We start from the raw sequence: 25,137 nt of genomic DNA on the forward strand, positions 1-25,137 counted from the left end.
ATGCAGAAAAATCTTCTTCACTTTATAGTTTACAACACACTGGAAGCTCAACTTCGGGGGTGAGCATACGCAAAACAACAAACCAAAATAAACCTTCATAGCAAACCATCTATTCACTCTGCAATAGCAGTCAGATAATGCCATGACAACACTGACTGGCTGATGGCACAATAAAAATTCACAGTCTCTTCTATTAATTATCCTGAGTTATGATGTTAGTGGCAGCAGACGAGGAGAAATGTAAGTACAGTTCATGCTTTTAAGAGTTTTTCAAACAGGAACAGGATACTGGTAAATCTACTATAAATCTGTAAATGTGATAACATATTTAACTTATTGTTTTAACTTGTCAAAATGCACAGATATTTTGGAATAGTCATCAGCAGCCAGAAAGATGTGTTTCGTGAACATTTTGTCACAACATAAGTTCATTGCATTAAAGCAACTTTTTGCAAAATTATTTCGAATTGTTCTTACATGTCAATCGAAACGCTTTTACAAGAGTAATGTGAACACATGGCAGAGACTGATGTGGAAGAAAATAAATTGTTGAATAAAGTTTGTGGCCCTAACTTAACTTCCGGTAGACATCCAAATACAATCAGTAACAACAGCTAAGTCCCTCTAGAGTAGAATATGTTTCGATAACAAGCGAAGTATGTTTGCTGCGTAAATCAGACGGACTGAGATGCAGCGATAACTACTTGGACGGACTTATTAAAAATGCAAATTCATTCTCTGCCAGCAGGAGGCGCTTTAAAGCAGGAGAACTAGAGGTTTCCCCGGAAACGGCTGTTGGGCTGTACCTTACACAAAGCAGCGCTGAGCTTACAAACGCTGCTTTATCAGGCATGTAACATGCCAGATGAAATGAAAATGACATCGAACATTTTCTAAAGACAGTGTTCCTTCAGAAATACAGTGATATAAAAACACCTGCGCCTCGTTTTGATTTTTAAACATGTGTTACGTGCTCATGTTTATTCAACGAAGCCTTTTGGAAAATCGGTCCGTTTTGATATTGTGGCGGGTTGCCACAAATAAATAAATGTATGTGAAACACATCCCACGGCACAACGACCTGAGCCCAACTTCATTACTCATCAATTTAACTTTAACTGCGTTTGTAGCCGGTGCCACTAACAAGACTAATAAACAAACACAGACCGGAAGTTAACTTAGGTCCAGGCGCGTGCGCCTGATGAAACCGTCTATATTTCTGCCATAGTCACCACTAATAACCTACTCCTAAATATAATGTAGAAACTTAACATTTTCTGTAAAGCTGCTTTGCAACAATTTGTATTGTAAAAAGCGCTATACAAATAAACTTGAATTGAATTGAATGTTAAAAGACTTTCAACCAGCATAACAAAATTGTTTTGGAAGCAAATCATCCTGCCTTTAAGTCAAATCTGAATGTTGAATCTACATGGTATTTTATGCCACCAAAACTCATTTCTGACATGCAGAACCACAATTGAAAGTTAAGCCAAAATCAATGCAACGTGGGTTAACTAGGCTATCTGGCAATAGCAATGGTAGCAACAGGAAGTCAAGCACAGAGCAGAGCTCCCCCTACAGGCTCAATAGTCCATTTTATTCTCCTGTCTCTAGCTCACCAATCAAGAATGGGGATTAATTAAAGCTGATCAAGTCATTTGAAAGATGCAGAGACAGGAAAGAAAAAATGAGCAAAGCCGAATGAAAAGATTACTAGACACTACTGAGTGTTGATTATAAGACATGTGATGAGTATAATCACAGGTCAGCAATACTTGTCAAAGTGCTTTCCGAAACAAGTTGCATGTGTGTACACGTGTGAGTAAGTGTGTGCATCCACGTCTGTAGGGAATGATGGATGGGGCGGTCAATGGAGCCGTCAGGCTGAAGGTTGTATGCGTGTGTTTGAGTGCAGCATGCGTTCGGTATATTTAAGCTGAGAGGTGTAAGTGCTGTGCTCTTTTTCGGCTCAGCTAGTTGGAAGCCTTTAGGCTGAATAAGTTCCTTTAATACTGCAGGAAGGCACTGTCTGCATTGATTACAGAGCCTCAGACTGGACGGCAACATCGTCCGTATCTGCTGCTCTGCACACCAGTCGCTGCGCCGCATCACAGCTCAGGGAAGACGGGTGCTATTCTACTGAGGTCAGGAGAAGTGATTATATGCAGAAAATCTTCTTTAGTTATTTTCTTCTGCCTCAATCCATTTGTTATGGAAATTCAATAGTTTGGCATTGAGTCATTTTACTCTGTGGGCCATTTAAAGAAATATTCTTTGTTCAATACAAGTTAAGCTCAGTCAACAACATTTGTGGCATAATGTTGATTGCCACAAGAAATATATTTGAACTCATCACTTGTTATCTTTGCAAAAAAAGCACAAATCAAGGTTACGGTGAGGTACTTACAATTGAAGTATATTTGAAGGCAGAAATGTGAAGCTTTATAATATTTATTTTCATTTTATGACAGTAGTCCTCAAACAGGAGCCACTTGGTGTCCCAGGCAAAGTTGTAAAGGGGGCCACAGAGCGACTTACAATTATTTAAATTGAGCCATTTTTAAATAAACCAACTTAATTAAAATGTTTAATAAATAAATAAATAAAATCATAATTTTCCTGCAACAACCATTGTTTTTTACAGAACATACAGTTCTTGAAATTTCTGGAATCCAAAAATAATTGTTTAATTAATCTAATAATGCTCCCAAGTTATTTAGTCTGAAAGCAAGGTTTTTTTTTTTTTTTTGTGGTAATCTACATAATGCTACAAGTGTTGGCAAATGAGCTTAACTTGTATCCTTTAAATGCCTTTCCGCAGTTAATTTGTTACAGGCTTCATTTTTCACTTAACAGTGATTGTAATAACACTAATGAAGAGTGGACACTGATAAAACACTGTTTGATAAGTCCTCCGTAATTACGAACACAATGTGAGGAGAGTCTGATATGGACTGAGCAGAAATGAATCCATCCAGCTGTCTGCACTTATAGCGGTGTGGCCTTCCAAAACGTCTCTCTTCATTAGAGCTCTCGCTATGGCTGGATGCATGTTTGTGTGTGGCCAGATTGCTTATTATATGTACAGGATCCAGTCCCTCCCTATGGCACTGTGAGCCCAGAGAAGGCGGGAGAGAGTCATTTGAGTAGATTGGCTCTTTGTCCAATCTAGAAGGGTCAAACGGCTCTAAATATAGAGGCGTTGCAAATATAGCCACTTCTGCGGGAGTATGTGTGTGTGGGTTGGTAACTCGGGGACAGGAAGCAGGCGAGATTAGAACCAGGATGCTTTCTAGACGGGATGGATGACATCAGGAAGACACTGATCTGTAGCCCTGCCCTCTGTTGGACAGAGCAGGAAGTACCATGGTCAGCTCCTTTCTTAATGCACAGTATTGGAGGCTGTTCCCATACTCCAGTACATAAGTGTAATTGTCTGCAGTCTGAACTTTGAGCTGGGTAGTTTTAAAGTCAATATAAAAAATCAAAATTGAGCCTATTTTCTTTCTTAATACAAGTTCGGGACTTATTGTTATCATCTGTCTTCATACCTTTCATCAAAATATAATTACTTCATATGCCTCTGAAACAACTTTCATTTTCAACTGACTTCACCTAACTTAGTGTTCCCTATTCTAAAGTGTTACCGAAAAATGTGTTAGTATAATGCATAATTGTGAGTTTAAATGGATAGTGAATATTCATCATTTACACACCCTCATGTTGTTGAGACATTTCTCAAGATATCATCTTTTACGTTCCACAAAAGACAGAAACTTGTTTGAAATGACATGAGGGTGAGTAAATGTTGACAGAACTTTCATTTTAGGATAATCATCATAAAGGTGTTAAAAGTTATTGGATAAATGTTTGAAAGTTCAACTTTACCATTGGGATTCATCAAGATTCTTGAGGATCCTTGACCTTTAACCTCTACTTCTTGGTTAAAAGCTTCCTCAAAAGTGGGGTGCTAAGGTTGTTAAGCTTGGGTGTAGCCACAAACTCTCATGCTAGTATGTAATACCCACTTTCATCTTTCGATGAATTCCTGATAGACAGAGCCAAGTTTTCTTGTTTTCTCTGAATATCCTGTTAAATATTTTGCTACTGAGTAAAATGTGAAGGCCATTTTATGTTGACTTGAATATTCTATTCTCAAGTCTTTTAAGCTAAAGCGCATTGTATTCCCACGCAGCACTTTTGATTATTTATACATTATGTGCAGTTGTTGTGCTGACAAATAAAGAATATCATCGCGAAAGCAGCGGTTGTGTTTTATTGTATGGTAATTTCAAGTGTGTCACCTTTCAGAGGTGTGTGCGAGGCACAACAAAGCTTGTCTCTCTGGCTTGTGTATTATAGCACTCCGGCTCAGCGAGTTTCAGTATCAGATCGTGTTCCGCCGCTCCAGACCCCGAGTGGTTGCTGGATCCCCAATCTAATATTCACATATCCAGTGTTGTTTGCGTGAAAGCATGGCAGTACAAGGTTATGTATTTTTAGTGGCGCCGCTGCTTTTTAGTTCAGCGTGTTGTGTCAGCTTGTCAGCGCCTTTGATGCTGAAAGCCCTCGTCTCCAAGGGGACCCTCGTGTGCATGTAAAGAAGTGAAAATCTGTCTGTCTGCGTGTGTTAAAGGACGAATACTGACCGTACTCTTGGTAACACGGCTTGACACGTTCTCATCTCGGCTAGACGGGGGAAACATGCGCGATCTGTCTCGTTTTCTCTCCTCCTCTCTCTTTGATGAACATGCTTTGTCACATTCTCCCATCCTCACCCCTCCTTTCTTTCTCTCGCTCTCTCTCTGTGCTCCCCCGCACTCTTGTTCTCTCCCGCACCTCTCTCTCTCTCTCGTGCTCCGCAGCGATGCTGTATAATTCTCAGAGCTCAGAGTCTGTGCGGAGCTCCAGTCATGTGCAGATGTAGGATGGAACAGCCCTTTGCATTCTTCTCTCCGCGTTCGCAGAGAGGTTGACGATAACTCAGTTCCCTTTCTCCGGCATTTGTTCCCTCATCTGTCTTTCTTTTCTGTACCTTAAGACCTTTCCCGTCGGTTTGTGGACTAGAGTGCCGTGCAACCGGGAAGGGGAAAGTGGCTGCGTGCCATATGCGCGCGCGTGTGAAGTTGTGTGAGAGAGGGCGTACGGAGACAGAGAGGGCACAACTGCTTCTCGTACGTGACTTCTGAAGCCCCTCGCCCTTTCCTCCAGGAGAGAGAGACCGCCAGGGGACCGTGTCCGACGGTTCGGAGAAGAGGAGAGGAGGAGATACGAAGGGAAGACTCACGCTAGGAGCGATGCATCACTCGGGCAACACCAGCGGTAGAGCTAAAGCCCTCTCTCAAGAGACCGGTAAGAGCTCTGCAGAACCGTGTGTGTGTGTATTTTGTGTGAGAGAGAGTGCTACTGAACTGTGAAAGAAACTACTTCAGACCCTGCTGGAAAAACCAACGCATGTTGTCTATTGGATGCTGGGGGCTTCTTAGCTAGCTAAAAACTTCCTTGGTCAACCAGCTTCTCCAGAAGGACCACAAAGGACCAAGTTTTGCTGGTGAACATGATGGATGTGCTGCTCCACCAGCTGGACCAGCAACCCAACCAGGCAATGTGAAAAATCAAGCTGGTGTTTTCAGCAGGGACGCTCAACGTAGACCAAAAGAACGTCAGAGAACGTCAATCATTCTCCCTTGCGTGCCTCTAGGAGATCACAGATAAGAGGGCGCCTGTTCATCGGAGAGCTCACGTTTCTTCGGTTTATGTCTTCAGCTGCTAACGTCTTGTCTAAACGTTGGTTTGTAAGTCTCGGTAGACACGTTTGGCACTTTAGATTGATGTAGGTTGACGGTAGTTCGGATGAGTGACGTCTGGCTGAGAGTGGCGAATGGATGCGCCTCTGGTTGATGCATCTCCTCCCTCTCATTTAATTATTCATGCATGTGCGAGTTTCAATATTTACAAGCCTGCAGTTTAGCCCTAATTTACCTCCCAGAGTAAACGGACTAAATTGCCAAATTTGATCAAATTTGCATTTCGGCAGAAAAAACAAGCGCTTTGTTGAGGGAACATTGTTGCTGAGTAATTGAGGAATGTTTGGGTGGGGGAGTTGGGGGTGGGGCTATGTCTCCATGGAATTGTGGAATTACTTTGTTTTGTTTTGACTGCGTTTTAATGATTTTTAGGTTAAAGGCCGACGACGTTCAGGGTGGGAACGCCTGAGGCAGGTTGTTTACAGCTGTCTAACTGAAACTGGCATCTCAGCTGTGGCTGTTAGTTGCCATAAGTGAGATGTTTGGTGAGCTTGAGGAATATATTGGCCTTGTGCTATTGGTCTGATTTAGTATTCCGGTGATCTCAAGTTCCCATGGTGACCGTTAAGATGTGAAATGTCATGAGTCGTTAACGGTGTGTGAAACCTTGACGTGTGTGAAAAACACGGTGTTTATCCTCACATCTGACCAGATTGTATAATTGTTTTCTATTTAATTTAGTAATTTTTTCGCTTTTTATTTGAATGTGGGAAACGAAATGAAATGCAAAAAATCTCCCACTCATGTTTTATTCTCTATTTTCTTTGTTCCCTTACATACACAAACATTCATACGTGCGAAAGCTCACTTGGCTTTGATATCCTTTCGTTTCTGCACCATATGTGCCTTAGAGATTCGTGTAAACAGACCTGACTAGAGAGGTGAAGAATGGTGCGAGAAAGAGAATGAAAGGGTGAAAAGATAATAATAGCAGATCTTGTGTTAGATACAATTTAATTTACCCCAGTATGCGTGTTTGAGTGTAAATGTGTGCGTTTTGTTGAATACACAATCAGTGTCACTGGGTGGCCTCTGATCAAGACCCCTAAATCACTTGTAGGCCGGACTGAACTGATAACGGTGCATTTTGGGGATTTTCAGACCAGCGGCACACACATTCACAGCTGACCTCAGCAAAACACACACACAACATCTCTGATGTAGAATTAAAGACAGAATCTCGGCTTTGGAGGAAGCAAGAGTGGATTAAGCGTCCCCTCACTTTCCATCTCTTTTCTCCTGTAGTGAGCTAGTTTAATGGGCCCTGGGTCTGTTGTGGAGCCATATGCCTGATGACAGCTCATTTGATCATACAAAACTAACTGTGAGAGTGATAGAGTGATCAAGAGATGGCGAAACTTAATTGGCTCTGTTTACCTCGCCGAGTTGGGGCCTGTTTGTGGCAATGAGGACGCCGTCCATCAGGAATAGAAAGAGAGGGAGATTTTAATTGAAAATATGGATTCTATTAACCCTGCCGCCCAGGGCTCTCATTAGCATCTCATTAGTGCGGAGGAAAGGTAAGGGACAAATTCTATTATTGTTGCAATAGGTGGCGATTTTTCATTTACAAGGTCCAGAGTGTAAATGCTTTGCTCCATTGCTCTATCCTAAACGCCTCATATCGATAGAAACTCTCCGCGGAGAATCAAGCCACAACATGTCAGAGAATAAACCAGCAATATGTGTCATTTTGTGCTGTTAAATATGTCTTACTTATGTAAATATGCATAACTACGACTGATGTATAGATAAGAAGTGTATGTGTGCATCTGAATGGTCTCCGCCGTCATTTCTGGTAATTTTGTTAGCCTGAGGCCATGCACACATGCAGGGCATGCTGGGAGGCTCGTGGAGAGGAGAAAAGAGGAGAAGATACAGTGTACAAGACTCCTGCAGTCAGCTGCACGCCTGGCGGTTGACAGACCTCCCTGCTTGCCTGAGCCTCTAAAAAGCTCACCCCCCACCAAAGCCATCAGAAAAATCTGAATTCTAGAGCAAAATATATATACTGTCATTTTCTCTCCTCTGGTTTCCAGCTCCGTTTGACATCCTCCCCTTATCCCCCACTCTCTCTCTTTGCTCTCCGTTACTCAGACACCATCCCCTCCTGCTGGAGACTTGAGGTACTGCATGCGAACTCAAGTAGGCACCAGCAGCGTAGGTGGGCGAGAGACAGCGCATTTAACCCCAGAGCACAGCACCAGCACTTCCCGGGCTTTTGTGTTGACACAGATGTGTGAAAATCGAGACGCTCTTTAGTGTTTGTTCCACTCAGCTCTTTCTATTGTGCTTGTCACATGTCACAGTAGCAGAAAATCATCAGCCAAGACATGTGGTTCATGAATCAGATCTAATCTACATACTGTATGCTGGTTGTAAACATTCTTTTGTAGTGTTTGTATGATGCAGAATGGGTTAAATTGAGTCAGAGGGTGTGTCAGTGTGTGTGTGTGTAGGGGGCTCGGGATGAGTCAGGATAGATTATTTTGTGAGGTCAACTAAATTAATTATTTTTTATTTTAGATTTCAAGTTTTAATTTTAAGGTTCTAATGGGTTAAATTAGGAGAAACATTTTTGCTAAGAAGATTTTAGAAAGATGTCAGCGTGCTGTGCAGTCATAAGTAGTCCTTAAATGCATCCTCTTTAAAGCAACACCACTTTACCTATCAAAATACAACTTGTCTAATAAAAACCATTGCTTTCGGACCACAAACCGGCCACTGTAGGTGATGTTCCCATTATTATACATTATTATATAAGCTGTATATCTTTATTGCTTGATGTCTGATAGATATTTTTAACAAGACAAAACAAATCAAATAAAATGCAAATAAATTTAATAAACTATATATATTCTGTCCCCATGACAATGAGATTATTGTATCATTCTGAAGACTGGGGTCAGTGAGGTTTTTTCATTTTTTTTTTTTTCCTGTTAGTATAATATTTAGTGATGTCAAACGATTGATCGCATCCGAAATAAAAGTTTTTGTTTGCATAATTTATGTGTGTGTTCTCTGTAGATTTATTAAATACACACACATACAGTATGTATTTTGAAAGTATTTATATGTATTTGCATGTCTATATTTATATTAATCTAATTTATATTATAAATAATATATTTAATATATAAACATGTTTTTTTTTACATGTGTGTGTATTTATATATATACATAATAAATATACACAGTACACATACACAAAAACTTTTATGTTGGATGTGATTAATCGTGATTAATTGTTTGACAACACTAATAATATTAGAAAAAAAAATCAGTTTGAAATAAATGCAGTTCTTTTAAAATATAATGAGATACAGTATGTATCAAAGTTTCCAAAAAAAAAAAAAATCAAGCTGTTTTCATCATTGATAATATTAATATTAGAATAATTTCTGAAGCTTTATGTGACACTGAACACTTCAGTAATGGCTGCTGAAAATTCAGCTTTGCCATCATAGGAATAAGTTACATTTTAAAATATATTAAAACAGAAAACAATATTACGGTTTGTACTGTATTTTTGATCAAATAGATGCAGCCTTAGTGAGCATAAGCTACAAATTTCAGCTGACCCCAAACTTTTGAATGGTTGTCTATTTTGCTGTTAGTAACTATTTTTATTTATTTATTTGTCCAATGCATAACAGTTGCATTTTTAACTTTAATATCAAGTATAGTCAAAAAACTTTGAAAAACACATTAAAACAGCTGTTCCATTCACTTGCGCTCTGTCCAGCTGTTTTTGAACACTAGAACACTAGTCTTGTGTGAACGCCTTTAAATCAGCATAATTATACAGGGCTTCCTTAAGGTCATCACGTCATTTAGACAACCTGCAGAATAGTGGTTTATGAAAATATGTCGTTTCGCACATCCCTAATGGGGGCAGCATGATAAAGTCCCGTGGGCTTGCATGCGGAGCTCTTTAAAAGGATGTGTGTGTGTGTCATGGGTACGCTATTAAGCATGTGTGCGAGCAGATGGTTGTAAAGCTCTGTGTGATGTGGGTGCTGCTTGATTTCCATCTCAGCAACACGAAGCCCACACGTCTTCTCTCGTTTTCTCATTCACTCCCTCTGTGTTTCTCGCTCGCTCCGTCTCTTTCTCATCTCGGCCTTTTTCTCGATCAACCGGCGGTTGTAAACTCAGTGATTGACCTTTACGCTGACAGTATTTACAACTTAATCACATCCTCTGTAGCTAGTTCTCCCTCGGCCCCTCCATGGCACATGCTGTTTTTGCAGCCTCACTCCTTCACTCTGTCACCTCTTCACACATTTACTCATTTTTCAACACTTTCTATTAACTTCCGCTGCTCTTCCATTTGGTTTGAGCCAGAGCAGAGTTGTTTTAGTGAGGGGATGACTGATCTACTTGGGTTCCTAACGCTTTTGGGCCGATCTGTGAGGACGGCATGTCCTCAATCACACTTGAAAGCATTTGTTGTTTTTTTTAGATTATGCATTTTGCCTCTTTGCACCTCTCTAGCGCTCTGTCCTTCACAATGAAGGTCATTGGGAGATTGAATCCAGCCTCCCGTGTCTCTGTGGAGCTGTCTGGGTGGATGGAGGACAAGCGGTGTTGTAAATCAGACGTCCCAGCATCCCTGCATCAGCAGCAGAAAGGGAGAATGCAGATATGCAGCTAAGCTGCTAATGCTTTGGCAATACCAATGCACAATTACTTATCATGCCAATAAAGCACATTAAACTGAAACTGAGAACGAGAGGGGGAGAATGTGATTTTGTGTGTGCATTTTTTCTCGTCTTTACCCTTCTTGTACTTTCTCTTCTTGCCACTATTCTTGTCCCATTTTCTGTCTTGTCTCGTCTCGTTTTCTCATGTTTTATCTCAAAACTTGATGCAGCTTTCGATTTCAACTTACTTCTTCTCATCTCAGTTTGCCTTGTCTCATATCTTCACTTTTCCTTTTTTTCTTGCCTTGCTTCATTTTGTATTACATTGCCAGCATGTCTCTTCACTTGTTTCTTTTTGTCTCATCTTGGTTTGTCTCATTTAGTGTCTCCTCTTGTCTTATTTCATCTCAACTGGCCTCTTTTCTCATTTTGTCTTGTCTAACCTTTTCTTTCCTTGACTTATTTTAATTTGTCTCATCTCTTCTTTCTCTGGACTTGTCTTTTCTGTTCTCCTGTCACATTTTTATTGTCTTCTTTTCTGTCTTCTCTCGGTCTTGCTTAATTTTGTCTCATGTTGTTTACTCCTCGTTTTGAAACGTGCTTCTGCAGTTTTTTTAATTTGTCTTGTCTTGGTTTGTCTCATTTTGTCTCTTCTCTTGTCTCATTTACCTTGTATTTTTCTCTTGTCTCATTGTCACATCAACTGGTCTTCTCTTTTTTTTTGTCTCGGCATTCTTTATATTTCCATTTCAGTTTGTGTCTACTCTTTTTTTTTGGTCTTGTCTTTTCTGTTCCTTGTATTCTTTTGTCTCTTCCTCTCTTCGGTTTGTGTTATCATGAACTAGATGAAGAGAAATCAAAAGCCTGTGATATAAGGATTGAGAGTGTTCAGTAAACTATTGTAAGGCAAATCTGTTTAGAGCCTGTCAGCGCACACACATTATGTACTTCAATAGTCACAATAACAATATGTGTGATTAGTCTCTAACACTTGAATATTAAATGGATGAAAATGCCATATGAAACGCTCCCTCTGCCCACATAATGGCACATTGTAAATGTGCAGTTGATTCATATGTGGAATTCACAGTCAAGTGAGGTGACTCGACAGTTGAATAATTAGCTCAGTTAAACTCAACCGCCTAATATCCCTTTGTGACACACACAGCAGACACGGCCAACTGCTGTAAACAGCATTTGTTCTGCTGTAATCAGGTGCTGTTACAGCCAGATGAATGAGGGAAAAATTAGCATGGTGAGGCCTTGGAGAGACAATCTCGGTTTCTGAGTGTTTAAACCTATCATTGGTTCACCTGTCATCTCCTCCATGTGTGCAACACTTTCACAGATGTGCAGAAAGAAACGAAAAATGTTTGTGTGTGAGAGAGTGTGTGTGTGTGTGTGTTAGGAGTGAGCGATATGAACAATCATATCACTGTGTGTGTGAGTGAGTGTGCGTGTGTGTGTGTGTGTGTGTGTGTGTGTGTATAAAGACCTCAGATGCAAGAAGTCCATCTGAGATTTATTTTTCTTTTTTTCTTTTAAATGAGCATTTTTAACAGGCTCCAATGTTTAGGTTAAGTCATTTCACTTTTATGGCAATGAGAAGGTTATTAGTCAGTTACTGAATGGCTAATTTTCAAAAATGTCCAGTGTCATTGATAAAAATGCTCATTTAAAAGAAAAAAAATCTCAGACAGATTTTTTGCTTATTATTTTTCTTCTTCTAGAAATGGTATAACTAACCGCATACGGTAATGCCTGTTTTTTTGAGTTTATTATAATTTTTTTTTTTTAAATCTCATTTGATTAATTCCTCTTTTATTTGGAAATCGATGGATACAAACCAAAAGATTATTCATATAATTTAATAAAATGTCAACAGTGCTAAAACAGATTCACATTTTACAGTATATCACTGAAAGTTTCTACAATAAAACTGGCACATTTGTGGTGTCACATGGTATAAACGGTCATACCGTCCAGCCCTAGTGTGTGTTTATTTGATTAGGCATGTCGATATTAGTGTGCTATGAGTGTGTGTGTTTAAGTATGTGTGTTTAGTGGGCCTGGCCTGTTGCTATGGATGGATGGAGGTATTCATTTTCTCTGCAGTAATTTGGCCGCTGATTGTGTCTGTGTGTGTGTGTGTGTGTGTGTGTTTGACTGTCTGGCAAGCTGGCCAGTTTCACGCATCACTTCCCTGGCTGCTCGCTCGAGCGCTGCTGCCGCATGTGAACCAGCTACGCGTCTCACAAACCAGCATTTCTACACCTCCCTGTGTCCCATGGACCCTCTGTCTCCTTCACCTAATCTCTCTCCTCCTGTCCCCTGTGCTGTTGCGGGTGATGTAATCTGGGTGGTGCGATTGCTCATTGTCATATATTAAACTCTCACCGTGTTCCAGATATATCGAGTCTCCCGGGGCCGCGAGACTTAGTAGCACAGCGGTCCCCTGGTGCCAAGAGGAACGAAGCCCCCTGGCCAACACTCATTAAGCTTTTTGTGTGGCTATTCAGGTAGCTAGCGCTGTCACGCCTCCGTAAGGAAAGCCTCTTGGCGCCCGTGACGCCGTGTGACAGCTTGGCTGTCAGTGCACGTCGACCTAAAGATCGCTCTCTACAATGAGAGCGAGAACTTCGGTTAGAGCCAGCTGTCAGCGGCACGTCTCCTCACCCAGACGCGAGCAAACGCCAAGCTCACCTGAACCTAAACTCGAGAAGACACACCTGAACACAAGCGCAGGTGAAAATGACACTCAGCCGAAGCTGTTCCCACCCTGTCTTCGGGAGGAGTGGGAGGGGGTTAGTCGCTAGCGCTTGTTTGCCCTCCGACATCCTTATGCGGCTTTGATGCACGCAAGATTCGGGTTTGACTGTCAGAAGGATTGAGCGGCTTGCGAGAAAGGTCACACGGATGAGAAAGGATGTGTGAATGAGCGCAGAATTTGGGAAATAGATTTTAGGCCGTTTGTCATGAAAGAGATTGACATGAGAGACAGTTTATGCCTCAGAGTCTTGCGCCCCTGTGTATACATGTGTTTGAGGCACGTGTTTGTGTGTGTGTTTTCGGGAGACAGATGCCTGAGAAAGGAGATCTGTGTAAAATTGTGTATTGAGCTATTATCTGAGCAGACGCTAATGATGGGGAGAGGGGCGACGGCAATGTGACCTTGCCTTGGGGACGATAACAGCATGAAATCCAGCCCCCTGCATCTGTGTGTGTTTGGCTCTGAGGAACGGCAGTCAGTTAAATGGGCAAAGAGGCTTGGAGACGAGAGGGCAGTGTGGCGTTTTCATCCATCATTCTTGATCACCCAGTGACGCCACCTCTCAACACTGAGCGCATCTGTCATTTCACTCGCATACGCGTACATACGCTCGCTCAGATGCATTTGGTGGAGATTTTCTTAGGCGTAGCTGCATTATGTCATTCATATCAATAAATAAATATGGCCTGTATATAATTATAGTGAGGGACTAACCAAAAGTAAATGTCCAGGAAAAAATATTTTCAAATCTATTAAAATGTGTGTGTATGTATATACATATACAGTACGTACATACATACATATATGGAAGCCTGTTTCTGACACAGTAAATACTATTTTTGAGCATGTGTGCATTAAATTGATCCAAAGTAACAAATACATTAATGATGTTACAAAATATTTGAATTAAATGCTTTTCTTTTTATTTATTTATTTATTTTATTATATATTTAAGAAAAATATGTTATGCTTATGTATTATATAATATAAAATATAAGAATATGAATATAGAAATGTATAAACAAGTAAATATTCTCAAAATATATACTGTAGGTGTGTGTATTTATATACACATAATAAATATACACATTACACATACACAATGTAAACAAAAACGTTTGTTTTGGATGTGTGTGTGTGTGTGTGTGTGTGTGTGTGACCCTGGACCACAAAACCAGTCTTAAGTCGCTGGGGTATATTTGTAGCAATAGCAAAAAATACATTGTATGGGTCAAAATGATCCATTTTTCTTTTATGCCAAAAATCATTAGGATATTAAGTAAAGATCATATTCCATGAAGATATTTTGTAAATTTCTTACTGTAAATGTATAAAAACTTCATTTTTGATTAGTAATATGCATTGCTAAGAACTTCATTTGAACAACTTTAAAAGCGATTTTCTCAATATTTAGACTCTCAGATTCCAGATATTCAAATAGTTGTATCTCAGCCAAATATTGTCCGATCCTAACAAACCATACATCAATGGAAAGCTTATTTAAAGCTAAAATTGACACTTAAGACTGTTATCCATATATACATACATACAACTGTTTACACAACTTTTTTAATCTAATTAAGAGACTTCAATCAGAAATATTAGTCATACATATATTTCAGGGTTATTATAATTAATTAAAACTAAAAATAAAACCACACACAAAAAAATGTTGCTTCAAATATTTACTGAAATCTAAAACATTTTGATTCAGCTAGTTGTCAGTTTCTTATTTTAATATTTAATATTTTAATATTTGCTAGTTCCTTATTTTAATTTAGTTTATCTTAATGTACTAAAATAACAAATTGTAATAAGAATTAATAAAAGCTCTCTCTCTCTCTCTCTCTCTCTCTATATATATATATATATACACACAAAACGACTAAAATGAAAATAAAAACACAACAAATTTACTTTAGCATTAAAATGAAAACTAATTCAAATTATTAATAAAAACTGTAATAGTATTTTGATGATACTAAAATAACTCTGAGATAGATAAATACACGCATATATATGTACAGTACGTGTGTGTGTAATTTGCACAAGCGTGTGTTCATGTGTTTACATGCATTTATCCTCATTCAGCATGTGGATTGCACAAAGGTAACGTGAGGCCGCTCTTGGCCTTGTGCCGTCTAAAGCAGCGTGCTATTAGCATTCCTTGCGCTGACTCCAGATTGGTATTGATCTGCCATCCGCTCCATTCATTGCCAATTCTCTCAGCAGCACACGCCAATACACCTGCCCCTGCAAACATCCACACACGTACTGGCACACTGCATTAACAGGTGTGTCCGTAGATTCATTCACACGCTAAGCCCCCAGTCGTATGCCTCCGTCGCATTCAATAAGCACATCCCGCTATAAGAACTTGGTGGATACGAGAGCTTTGTTTTCAGAGTGATGTTTCCTGTGGATCTCAGATATGCTCTCTCGCCTCCTTACACTCTTAAACCTGGCAGGTGTGGGCACAGATGGCGCACGGGCTTATCGAATATCAACACACAAAAAAAGGGAGAAAATCCTTTAAGTGCTGCGGAGGGGGAAGGGGACAATTTCTTTTCTGCGCTCTGTCCTCCTGGGAGCCAGTGTGTGGGGCTTGTGTCCCGATCCTGAGTTTTGAGTTTGTCAATGGCAGGGCTTTGAATTTCAAACAGATCAATGGGTAGAAGCAGAGGCCTGAGCCTAGTGAGTTTCTCTAGAAGAAACTCTCTTCCTCTGCTATTGTGCGGGCTCAACACCCCGCTGTCCACATTACGGCCTGTGCACACACCATCTACTCAAGTTCTGCCACGTCAACGCAGTCGCTGTGTGTGTTACGCTGGCCTCGCTGTGAGCTGTCCCGCTGGTAAGTGCTGTCAAAGCTAGAGGAAGTGCAGTCCAGCTCGCTGAGACATGGATTTGGGCAGAGCTGCTTCCCACTGGCTCCATGCAGGAGTGCAGCTCTCCGGCTTTGATTTGGAGCGGCTGTGATGGCTGATCTCAGACCTGTGTGTGCACAGTTGCTTGACACAATGCGCCAGCATCTGCTTTTGAACCAGAGGTGTGGAATAGCAAACTTTAAAACCAGCTAGAAATAAATAGTCAGCATGAAAGCAAAATGGATTTATTTATTGATTGATTTACTTGCTTACCAAAATAGCTTTTCAGGCTTTTTGGGCCACTCATTGGTATTTTACAGTTAAATGAGTATATGCATTTTACTTTTTGGATTGGCTAACGAAACTATTTACATGCATTTCCTAAAAGAAGTCAGTAAAAGTATGTAGTTTATTCTTGATTACATTTGCATCTGGTGGAAAACCAAAGAGTCAAAGTTGATCACATGCTCAATTAGACTAAAAAAGAAGTGGTACACAAAAACGTAATGAAGTAAACATGTTTCAAAAAATTAATATTTATTAACATTTTGTTTCTGGCAGACAAATGTTTGGAAAAAAGAAATGTATTTATGTATTTTAATGTAACAATACTTATTATGTCAATATTAACAATATTAGCATTTCTATGATGGGACTTAATCTGTGTTTTCCTACTGGTCTCAACTGTGACCACTCACATGTATACAAGCAAGATATTTTTCATTAATATCCATCGTGTGTATATTTATATATATTAAGCTGACACTGATCAGAGAAACACTCTTTTTATGATCCAATTAATTCCTGATGGATACAGTCCCACCATACTTTTTTTTTTTCTTTTTTTTTTCACACACATAACTGTGCATCGCATTATGTTAGTAAAATGGGTTGTAAATGCTCTTTCATGTTGATTTTAGACATATCTTGAGAGCTTGTGTTTTCCATTCACAGAGATCAGAGAGTTATTGTTATGGAATGCTAATGAGCAAAGCCGTCAGCAGTCGTGCTCCATATTACACAGGAAATCAAACTGTCAGACAGAATCTATTTGACACGAGTGTCTGGAATTCTACGAATCATACACGTCCCTGTAACACCATGAATTCGGACCTGCATTTCTACTGTTGCATCATGGGCCATTTCCATGCAGAATTGTTTGTGTGGTAGTGTTTAAAGTGTATGTGTGCGTAGTCTTGCCGACCGTCTGTTTTGCACACGGTACACGTGTGTTATCTGCCTTGGTGCAAGCATATTACTATCATTTGCATATCCTTCTCCCCTCTCTCTATATCTGTCTCACTCACTCACACACACACAGTCTCTTGGTGAGGACGTGGGCAGGAGGATTAAGAGTGTAATGCTGTCTAATCCTGCAGGTAGACTCCACGACTTCTCTCGATCACCTCTCCTCCAGCAGGGAGCACAAAAACGAGGGGTCGGAGAGAAATGGCCCACTTTTGCTTTAATGACAGCAGAGATGCACGTAAAACCTGATGCTCATGTTTGCCATTTGAGACTGATCCAAAGAGCATCTTGAGCTTGAGTGGAAGCAATAAGTTTCACATGATCAATGTCACAAACTTGCTTATTTGATTAGTGAACTAGAAATAGTACAGACTCTTAAATAACACAGTTTTTGTACTGTAAAGGCAGCACATGAGCTGTACCTTGTAAAACTATTATTTTTTTCTTGTAAATATATAGTATATGTACTGTAAAGATTTTCAAGGCAAGTATTTATTTAACCCATTAAGTAAAGCATGTTCTTCCATCCATAGTGCACAGATGTGGCATAAACACATTTTTTACAGAAATTACAAGTCCAGAAATAAATGTTTTTTTATATGAAATTATAAATACAAAAACATCATGAAAAGTCCACATTTTTAAATAAAATATGAAATATAAATATTATATTTTATTTGCATTTTGAATTAATATTTTTAGAACAAATTTTATATACTTTGTCATGATAATTGCTGATTTAGAGGCTGCACTAATCTGCATTTCATTATAAAATGCCCTTTTTTAGGCAATATATCAAGTCATTTATTTAACCCATTTAATTAAATGGCCTTATGATGATATACAGGTGCATTTTTTCTTGTAAGTTATTTCAAAAAGTGAAACTTTCATATATTTTAGATTCATTACATGTAAAGTAAAACATTTCAAAAGTTTTTTTTTACTTTTTTTTTTTTTTTTTTTTTTTTGATGATTAGAGCTTACAGCTCATGAAAGTCAAAAATCAGTATCTCAAAATATTAGAATATTTACATTTGAGTTTCAATAAATGACCATCCCTACAGTATAAATTCCGGGTATCTCTTGTTCTTTGAAACCACCATAATGGAGAAGACTGCTGACTTGGCAATGATCCAGAAGACGAACATTGACACCCTCCATAAAGAGGGTAAGTCACAGAGGGTCATTACTGAAAGGTGTGGCTGTTTACAGAGTGCTGTATCAAAGCATATTAAATGCAAAGTTGTCTGGAAGGAATAATTTGGGTAGGAAAAGGTGCACAAGCAACAGGGATGACTGCAAGCTTGAGAATACTGTCAAGCAAAGCTGATTCAAACACTTCTCAGAGCTTCACAAGGAGTGGACTGAAGCTGGAGTCAGTGCATCAAGAGTCACCACGCTCAGACGTCTTCAGGAAAAGGGCTACCAAGCCACTTCTGAAGCAGAGACAACGTCAGAAGCATCTTACCTGGGCTGTGGAGAAAAAGAACTGGACTGTTGCTCAGTGGTCCAAAGTCCTCTTTTCAGATGAAAGTAAATTTTGCATTTAATTTGGAAATCAAGGTCCCAGAGTCTGGATGAAGAGTGGAGAGGCACAGAATCCATGTTGCTTGAAGTCCAATGTGAAGTTTCCACAGTCAGTGATGATTTGGGCTGCCATGTCATCTGCTGGTGTTGGTCCACTGTGTTTTCTGAAGTCCACAGTCAACGCAGCCATCTACGAGGAAATTTTAGAGCACTTCATGCTTCCTTTTGCTGACAAGTTTTATGGAGATGCTGATTTCATTTTCCAGCAGGACTTGGCACCTGCCCACACTGCCAAAGGTACCAAAAGCTGGTTCAGTGACCATGGTGTTGGTGTGCTTGACTGGCCAGCAAACTCACCAGACCTGAACCCCATAGAGAATCTATGGAGTATTGTCAAGAGGAAGATGAGAGACACCAGACCCAACAATGCAGATGAGCTGAAGGCCACTGTCAAATAAACATGGGATTCCATACCACCTCAGCAGTGCCACAAACTGATCACCTTCATGCCACGCCGAAATGAGGCAGTAATTAAAGCAAAAGGAGCCCCTACCAAGTACTGAGTACATATACAGTAAATGAACATACTTTCCAGAAGGCCAACAATTCACTAAAAATGTTTTTTTTTATTGGTCTTATGAAGTATTCTAATTTGTTGAAATAGTGAATTGGTGGGTTTTTGTTAAATGTGAGCCAAAATCATCACAATTAAAAGAACCAAAGACTTAGGGTGAATCCCATTTCTCTGTCTTACCCCTTCCCCTACGTCTTACCCCTAGCCCTTGTCCCTCGAAACCGAGTGGTAAGCGCTAGGGGTGAAAATATACCCCTATGAAATGAGACACCACTTGGTTACGGTTACGTCATCATACACCGTCGCTAGCTGGCTGCTACGTCATCAGAGCCGACAAGTGTTGATCACGAACTTTGGATCGTTTTACAAACTTGTTAAAACTGTAGACATGCATGGAGTCCATTCAAGGCTAGTCTGCGGGACTGTTGTGCAAATCAACAATGTAACGTTAGCATCGCAAACTAGCGATTTTTTTAAAACGTTTCAATTAAGAACATGGTTGCAAATATATATGTACAGGACTGTCTAGAGCACAAAACAAGACTGTCGTAATTTTTAAATAAATTATTTAAGCCGAAAATACTTGATTGTTGCCGGTTGCGCAGTGTGTTCTGGGTACCCCTCGGTTTCAAGTAAGCTCACGAAAATGCTTGGTTTTAAGGGGTATCTACCCCTTCCCCTTAGCCCTACCCCTCGATCAAAACGAGAATTGGGATAGCCCTTACTCTCACGTGAACGCGCAAAACTAAGGGGAAGGGGTAAGGGCAAGGGGTAAGACAGAGAAATGGGATTCACCCTTAAACTACTTCAGTCTGTGTGCATTGAATTTATTTAATACACGAGTTTCACAATTTGAGTTAAATTACTGAAATAAATTAACTTTTCCACGACATTCTAATTTATTGAGATGCACCTGTATTTCCATTTTAGGCACACAAATCTGCAAAAACAAACTGTTTAATACTACACTTAAGCAGCATAAATGCATTTATACACAAATTACAAGCACAGACATTTTGTATATGAAATATGAGTAAAACAAATAATGGATGCAAGAAATTCTACATTTATAAGAAAATATAATTTATATTATAAATAACTATTTATTAAATATTAATATTTTTATTTAGAATTATTATTTTTTTTCATGACAATGGCTGCACTGATTCTGAATTTCATTTTATTATGCCTTTTATTTGTTTTATTTCCATTTTTAATTCCATTGTATGCCCCATGCGATCCTGAACAGGCACGAATACACTGCTAAAAATGATTTTGTGGTGAAGTAAATACTACAGAAAACATATGTAGTTTCTACATTAAATAATTTAGTTCAGGCAAGAATTTAAATAAAAGAGTAAATTCAATATTAGTACTCAATTTAAGCTTGTAGAATTTAAAGTTTGAACTTATAAGTATATTTTACTTGGAATTGTTTGTTATTTTTACAAATATTGTTTCAGTAAATATCAAGGTCATGATCGTTGTTCCCGTCATGCACTTGAGCATGAATAATTAATGAGGTTTTTTTTGTTGTTGTTGTTGTTTTCGATATTTATTTAGGTTGTTTTGTGGTTGCTTTTGTTGTTAGGTTAAGTAACTTGCTGTTTTGTGACATCTGGAGTTCATTTTTTACTCCAAATTACCCATTCATACTCAAACACTATTCACTGATTGTCACCGTCATTGTGTATGATGTACCAAGTATTCAGGTCTCTGTATTCATTCAGTTAATAACTGTATTGAGTCAACATATTACCTTAAAATGAATGACGAGCAGTCTACTTGCTTACATATGTGCTTGTAACTTAACCACATGCTTTATAGGCTTTTTTTTTTTTTTTCAGTGCTATGTTGTTTGAGTAAAGTTTACAGACCGTGACTGAGTGAAATGTACTTGAGTATTGTAGGGTAAACTTAAAATAATTATGTAGAAATTACGCATCAAACTCTACCTGGCCATGTTAAATGTACTTATTTCCTTTACTAATTTTAAATTTTACTTAAAAAATATTCGTGCAAAAACTTGCAAAATAAAAATTAAGTAAATTGAACTTCTTATTTTTTTCAGTGTACATGGAAACACACACTCATAGCGTAAAGTAAATGAATGAAGAAGAGGCGGGGTGGTAAATGTGTGGGTGAGTGCGGTACGGTACGGAGGCTCGGGGCATTAGCGCTCTGGGCTGACTGTGGCCATCGATCGCAGGCTGGTCTGCTGATGGGGATGAATCATTCTCCCTCTGTCTCATTAAACACAGCCTGGCCTGCCCTCCACATCATTACTCTTCTCCCATCCTCTCCTCTCATCCTCTCCTTCGCGTTTTCCATCTCTTGCTCTCTCTCTCTCTTTCCCCACACATCCTTCAAGATAAGGCCTTTTCGTGAGTACACTGTTTACAGGAGAATGGACCTTTAGACTCAGGGTGATGTTGCTGTTTTTAGCGCCTCTAACAGCTAACAGGCCTCAGTCTGACGTGGCCTGATAAAGCTATAAATCCGTATTTTCTTTTGGTGCCTTTTAAGTCAAAGGTTAGTGAAGTGCTAGAGTGGTTAGTAAAGCTCAATAAAGTGGACAGTGATTGTTGTGTTTCTCACCCACAAAGACACACTGATATAAACACACGCACAATTTTTATATTTCCCTCGAGCGTCTGTGAAGTGGTTTGTTCCATCGTTAGAAATGGGCTGAGATGTCCTGCTCTGTAATTTGCCTTCCCCTCAGATTTGAGAGGTGATTTCTAAACCCTTGAAGTTTCAACACTGCACTCATGTAATCAAGGAGTCATTAGCAGAGAAATTGACCCTCACTTTATATTCATTCCCTCCATTTTACACTCGGTGGCCTCCTTTCATCCCTCTCTCAGTCTGTCCTGTCATCTGCCTCTCGGGTTTCTGGGCATGCTGTTAAAAGAGTAGTTCACCCCCAAAAAAATTGCATTTCTTTTGCATTTTCATTGTGAAAATGTTTTGGTTCTTTTTTGGTGACCAAATGCTATGTTTTTGAATGTTGTAAATTTAATTCTAGTGCTTTCATGAGATTTATAAGCCTGTTTAGGCTGATAGATAGATAGATAGATAGATAGATAGATAGATAGATAGATAGATAGATAGATAGATATGCAAGCAGGCAGACAACTGCTACATTTATTTGATCAAAAATACAGTAAACCTGTAAAACAATTAAAAATAACTGTTTTCTATTGCGATTACATTTTAAAATGTAAAACATCATTTAATTTATTCCTGTGATAGCAAAGCTGAATTATCAGCAGCTCCTATGGAATTAATCTTCTGATTTGGTGCTCAAGAAATGTTTCCTAATATTAGTATTGAAAACAGTTTTGCTTAACATTTTGAGGAAAGATTTTAGATTTTTTTTTTAGAATCCTTTGAATAGAAAGTTCAAAAGATCAACATGTATTTGAATTTGAAATCACTTATAACATTATTAATGTTTTTACTGTCACTTTTGATCAGTTTAATGAAAGTATTTACTTCAAAAGACTTGGGATATGTAATTTGGAAACCCCAGTGTCCATTCATATTCATTTCATGTTAAAAAGCAGGCTGATGTACCTCCAGCTTGACACGATGCTGCACTTTCCTTGTGATCAAAGTCCTCTTACGTGATCGGTCCAGATTTGACTTTCACCTAAATATCTTCTGAAAGCCTAAAGAGAATATTATATAAGTATGACCTCAATAGCACAGCGGACTGAGGAAGAGGTGCAGAAACTAGGCAAAGTGACACATCTATATTGTCAGAGAATAAGCAGAAAATAGTGTCAGAGAAAATAGTGTTCCCACAGTACAAAGCATGATCCATTAGCTATATCGCTGAACTAAAACTGAATTAACTTCCTTTGAACTCATTCAGCTTCTTTAGAAGACTATTAAAACATTCAACCTGCGCAATGAATGTTTGACAAACCAATAACCTATATCAGCCTGGCCATCACAATCCATATTCTCTCCACTGGCACGTTTAATTCTCTGGGGAATGACATGTTAGAGAGAAACTGCGGTTGAAATTGCAGACCTCCTGGTGTTTTCTGAGAAATGGGGGTCTTGTGGACTGCAATGTTTCCATGCCAACTAACCACGATTCTGACTCTTGTGATTGTAATCAGGCCCTAATAGGTCATGTACTATGTTAGTAGACTGTATGTGTGCGAGTGGGATGGAAGAACTGTGATGAAAGATGAAGCATCCTGAAGGTTTGTATCCATTTTTAGTGTCATATCTCATTGCTGCGGTCCCTGGGGGGTGGCTGATAGAATCAGTGTTATCGTTGATTAGATCCGAGAGAAGAAACAGTTTATCTGACACACGCATTGCTTGTTCAGGGTCCTTATCCAGGTTTAGCCCTGTCATATCAGCGGGAAGCTCCATAATTTCAAGGAACCAAATTTATGTCTGTTTTTAAGCTTTGTGGATGGGTGTTTGGCCATGATGAAGAGCTCTTAATGGCCGCCCGATATATTGATGAGCTGTGCAGCGTGTAAACTAGTGTAATTGGCAGGCTATCGCTTCATAATAGCGCTGTTTCTCTTCTCTTCCTGAACAGAGAGAATGCTAATGCCCAGAGCGTCTCTACCGCACACACCTGCTCACTCTCCTGTCCTATTTCTCAGGCTGTGAAGACAGCGGCTGAATACATGATCGTGTGTTTCAGACCGCAAGTTTAACGCTCACCAGCCTTTCGCCTGGAGCGTAGTTTTCAGGGCTCATAGAAATATGCCACAAGACCCTCAAACGAGCAACCGTCTGCGCGTAAGCTCCATTTTACCTCCCCGCCGACTTGCGCCGTGCAAGGCTGTGATAACGCATTAGAGCCAAGTCATGTTGCTACTGATCAGCGGTACAACAGACGTCTCTCGCTGTACTGAACTCTCTACAGTCATTAGGAAGTCCGTTTGAAGATGATGCTCAATGGCCCCATGGGAATAGACTGCTCTCTCTGATATTACACCTATAGAAAGTGTTTTTGATCTTCAAAAGGTGCACTGGGTTTTTATCAGATGCCGTCAAAGATTTGATTTCTTTTAAATGCGGCACAAATCCTGCAAATCAGTGTCCTACAATCTTTGTGCAAATGTTGTAATTAGTCATAATGTTTTTCATTCACCTGAGCCCTGCGAGAGAAAGAGATTTTGTCTGGTTAATTACAGCGCCCAAAACGCTTTCTCTCTGGCTGATGAGAAGAGGGTGGGCTGTGGAGAGTGTGTTATTAAACCTGAGGGAGAGAAGTTCAGAATTGAAACAAACCATTTTGTGTGAATGTCTGGATGCAGATTCCTTCAGAGAGAGGTTGATGTCCTACTTCCAAAGGGCATGTCGGAGGGAGACATTACATGTTGAGTTCAGTCTTTGTCTTTTTCTCAGAAATTGAGAATGGTATAACTTTTATATCTGAAGAAAATCAATGGTGCTTTCGCACACAAAACTTGTGTGACAGGTTGTTGCTAAGCAGATGGATGCTAAGGCATTCTGAGTGTGTTTTTAGTGTCACTATGCAGTTACTTGGATGTTTAGTTTAATTTCCAAGTCTCCGATAGGTTCAGATTTTTTTTTTTTTTTTGCCCAAATGAACTTTTTTAACTAAAAAAATAATAAATTAAATTAAAAAATATATTTTTTTAATTTATCTTAAGAATAAAATGACAAGATTTGACGTCGTCTGAGTGTACAT

General features: G+C 39.3%; 1 protein-coding gene across 5 annotated transcripts in view; it reads left to right on the plus strand.

The window, feature by feature from the left end:
- Nucleotides 1–25,137, plus strand: part of tenm2a (teneurin transmembrane protein 2a) — a 646,939-nt gene that overhangs the window by 479,593 nt on the left and 142,209 nt on the right. The window contains exon 9 of one of the 5 annotated variants that reach the window (XM_058798657.1): nucleotides 5,215–5,355. The exons of the other annotated variants lie outside the window; for them this stretch is intronic. Within the exon in view, the coding sequence (XP_058654640.1) occupies nucleotides 5,215–5,355 (141 nt within the window). The remainder of the gene's footprint in view (nucleotides 1–5,214; nucleotides 5,356–25,137) is intronic. 5 annotated transcript variants of the gene reach the window in all.

Source organism: Onychostoma macrolepis, chromosome 14, assembly GCF_012432095.1.
Source record: "Onychostoma macrolepis isolate SWU-2019 chromosome 14, ASM1243209v1, whole genome shotgun sequence".
Classification (NCBI taxonomy): Eukaryota; Metazoa; Chordata; class Actinopteri; order Cypriniformes; family Cyprinidae; genus Onychostoma; species Onychostoma macrolepis.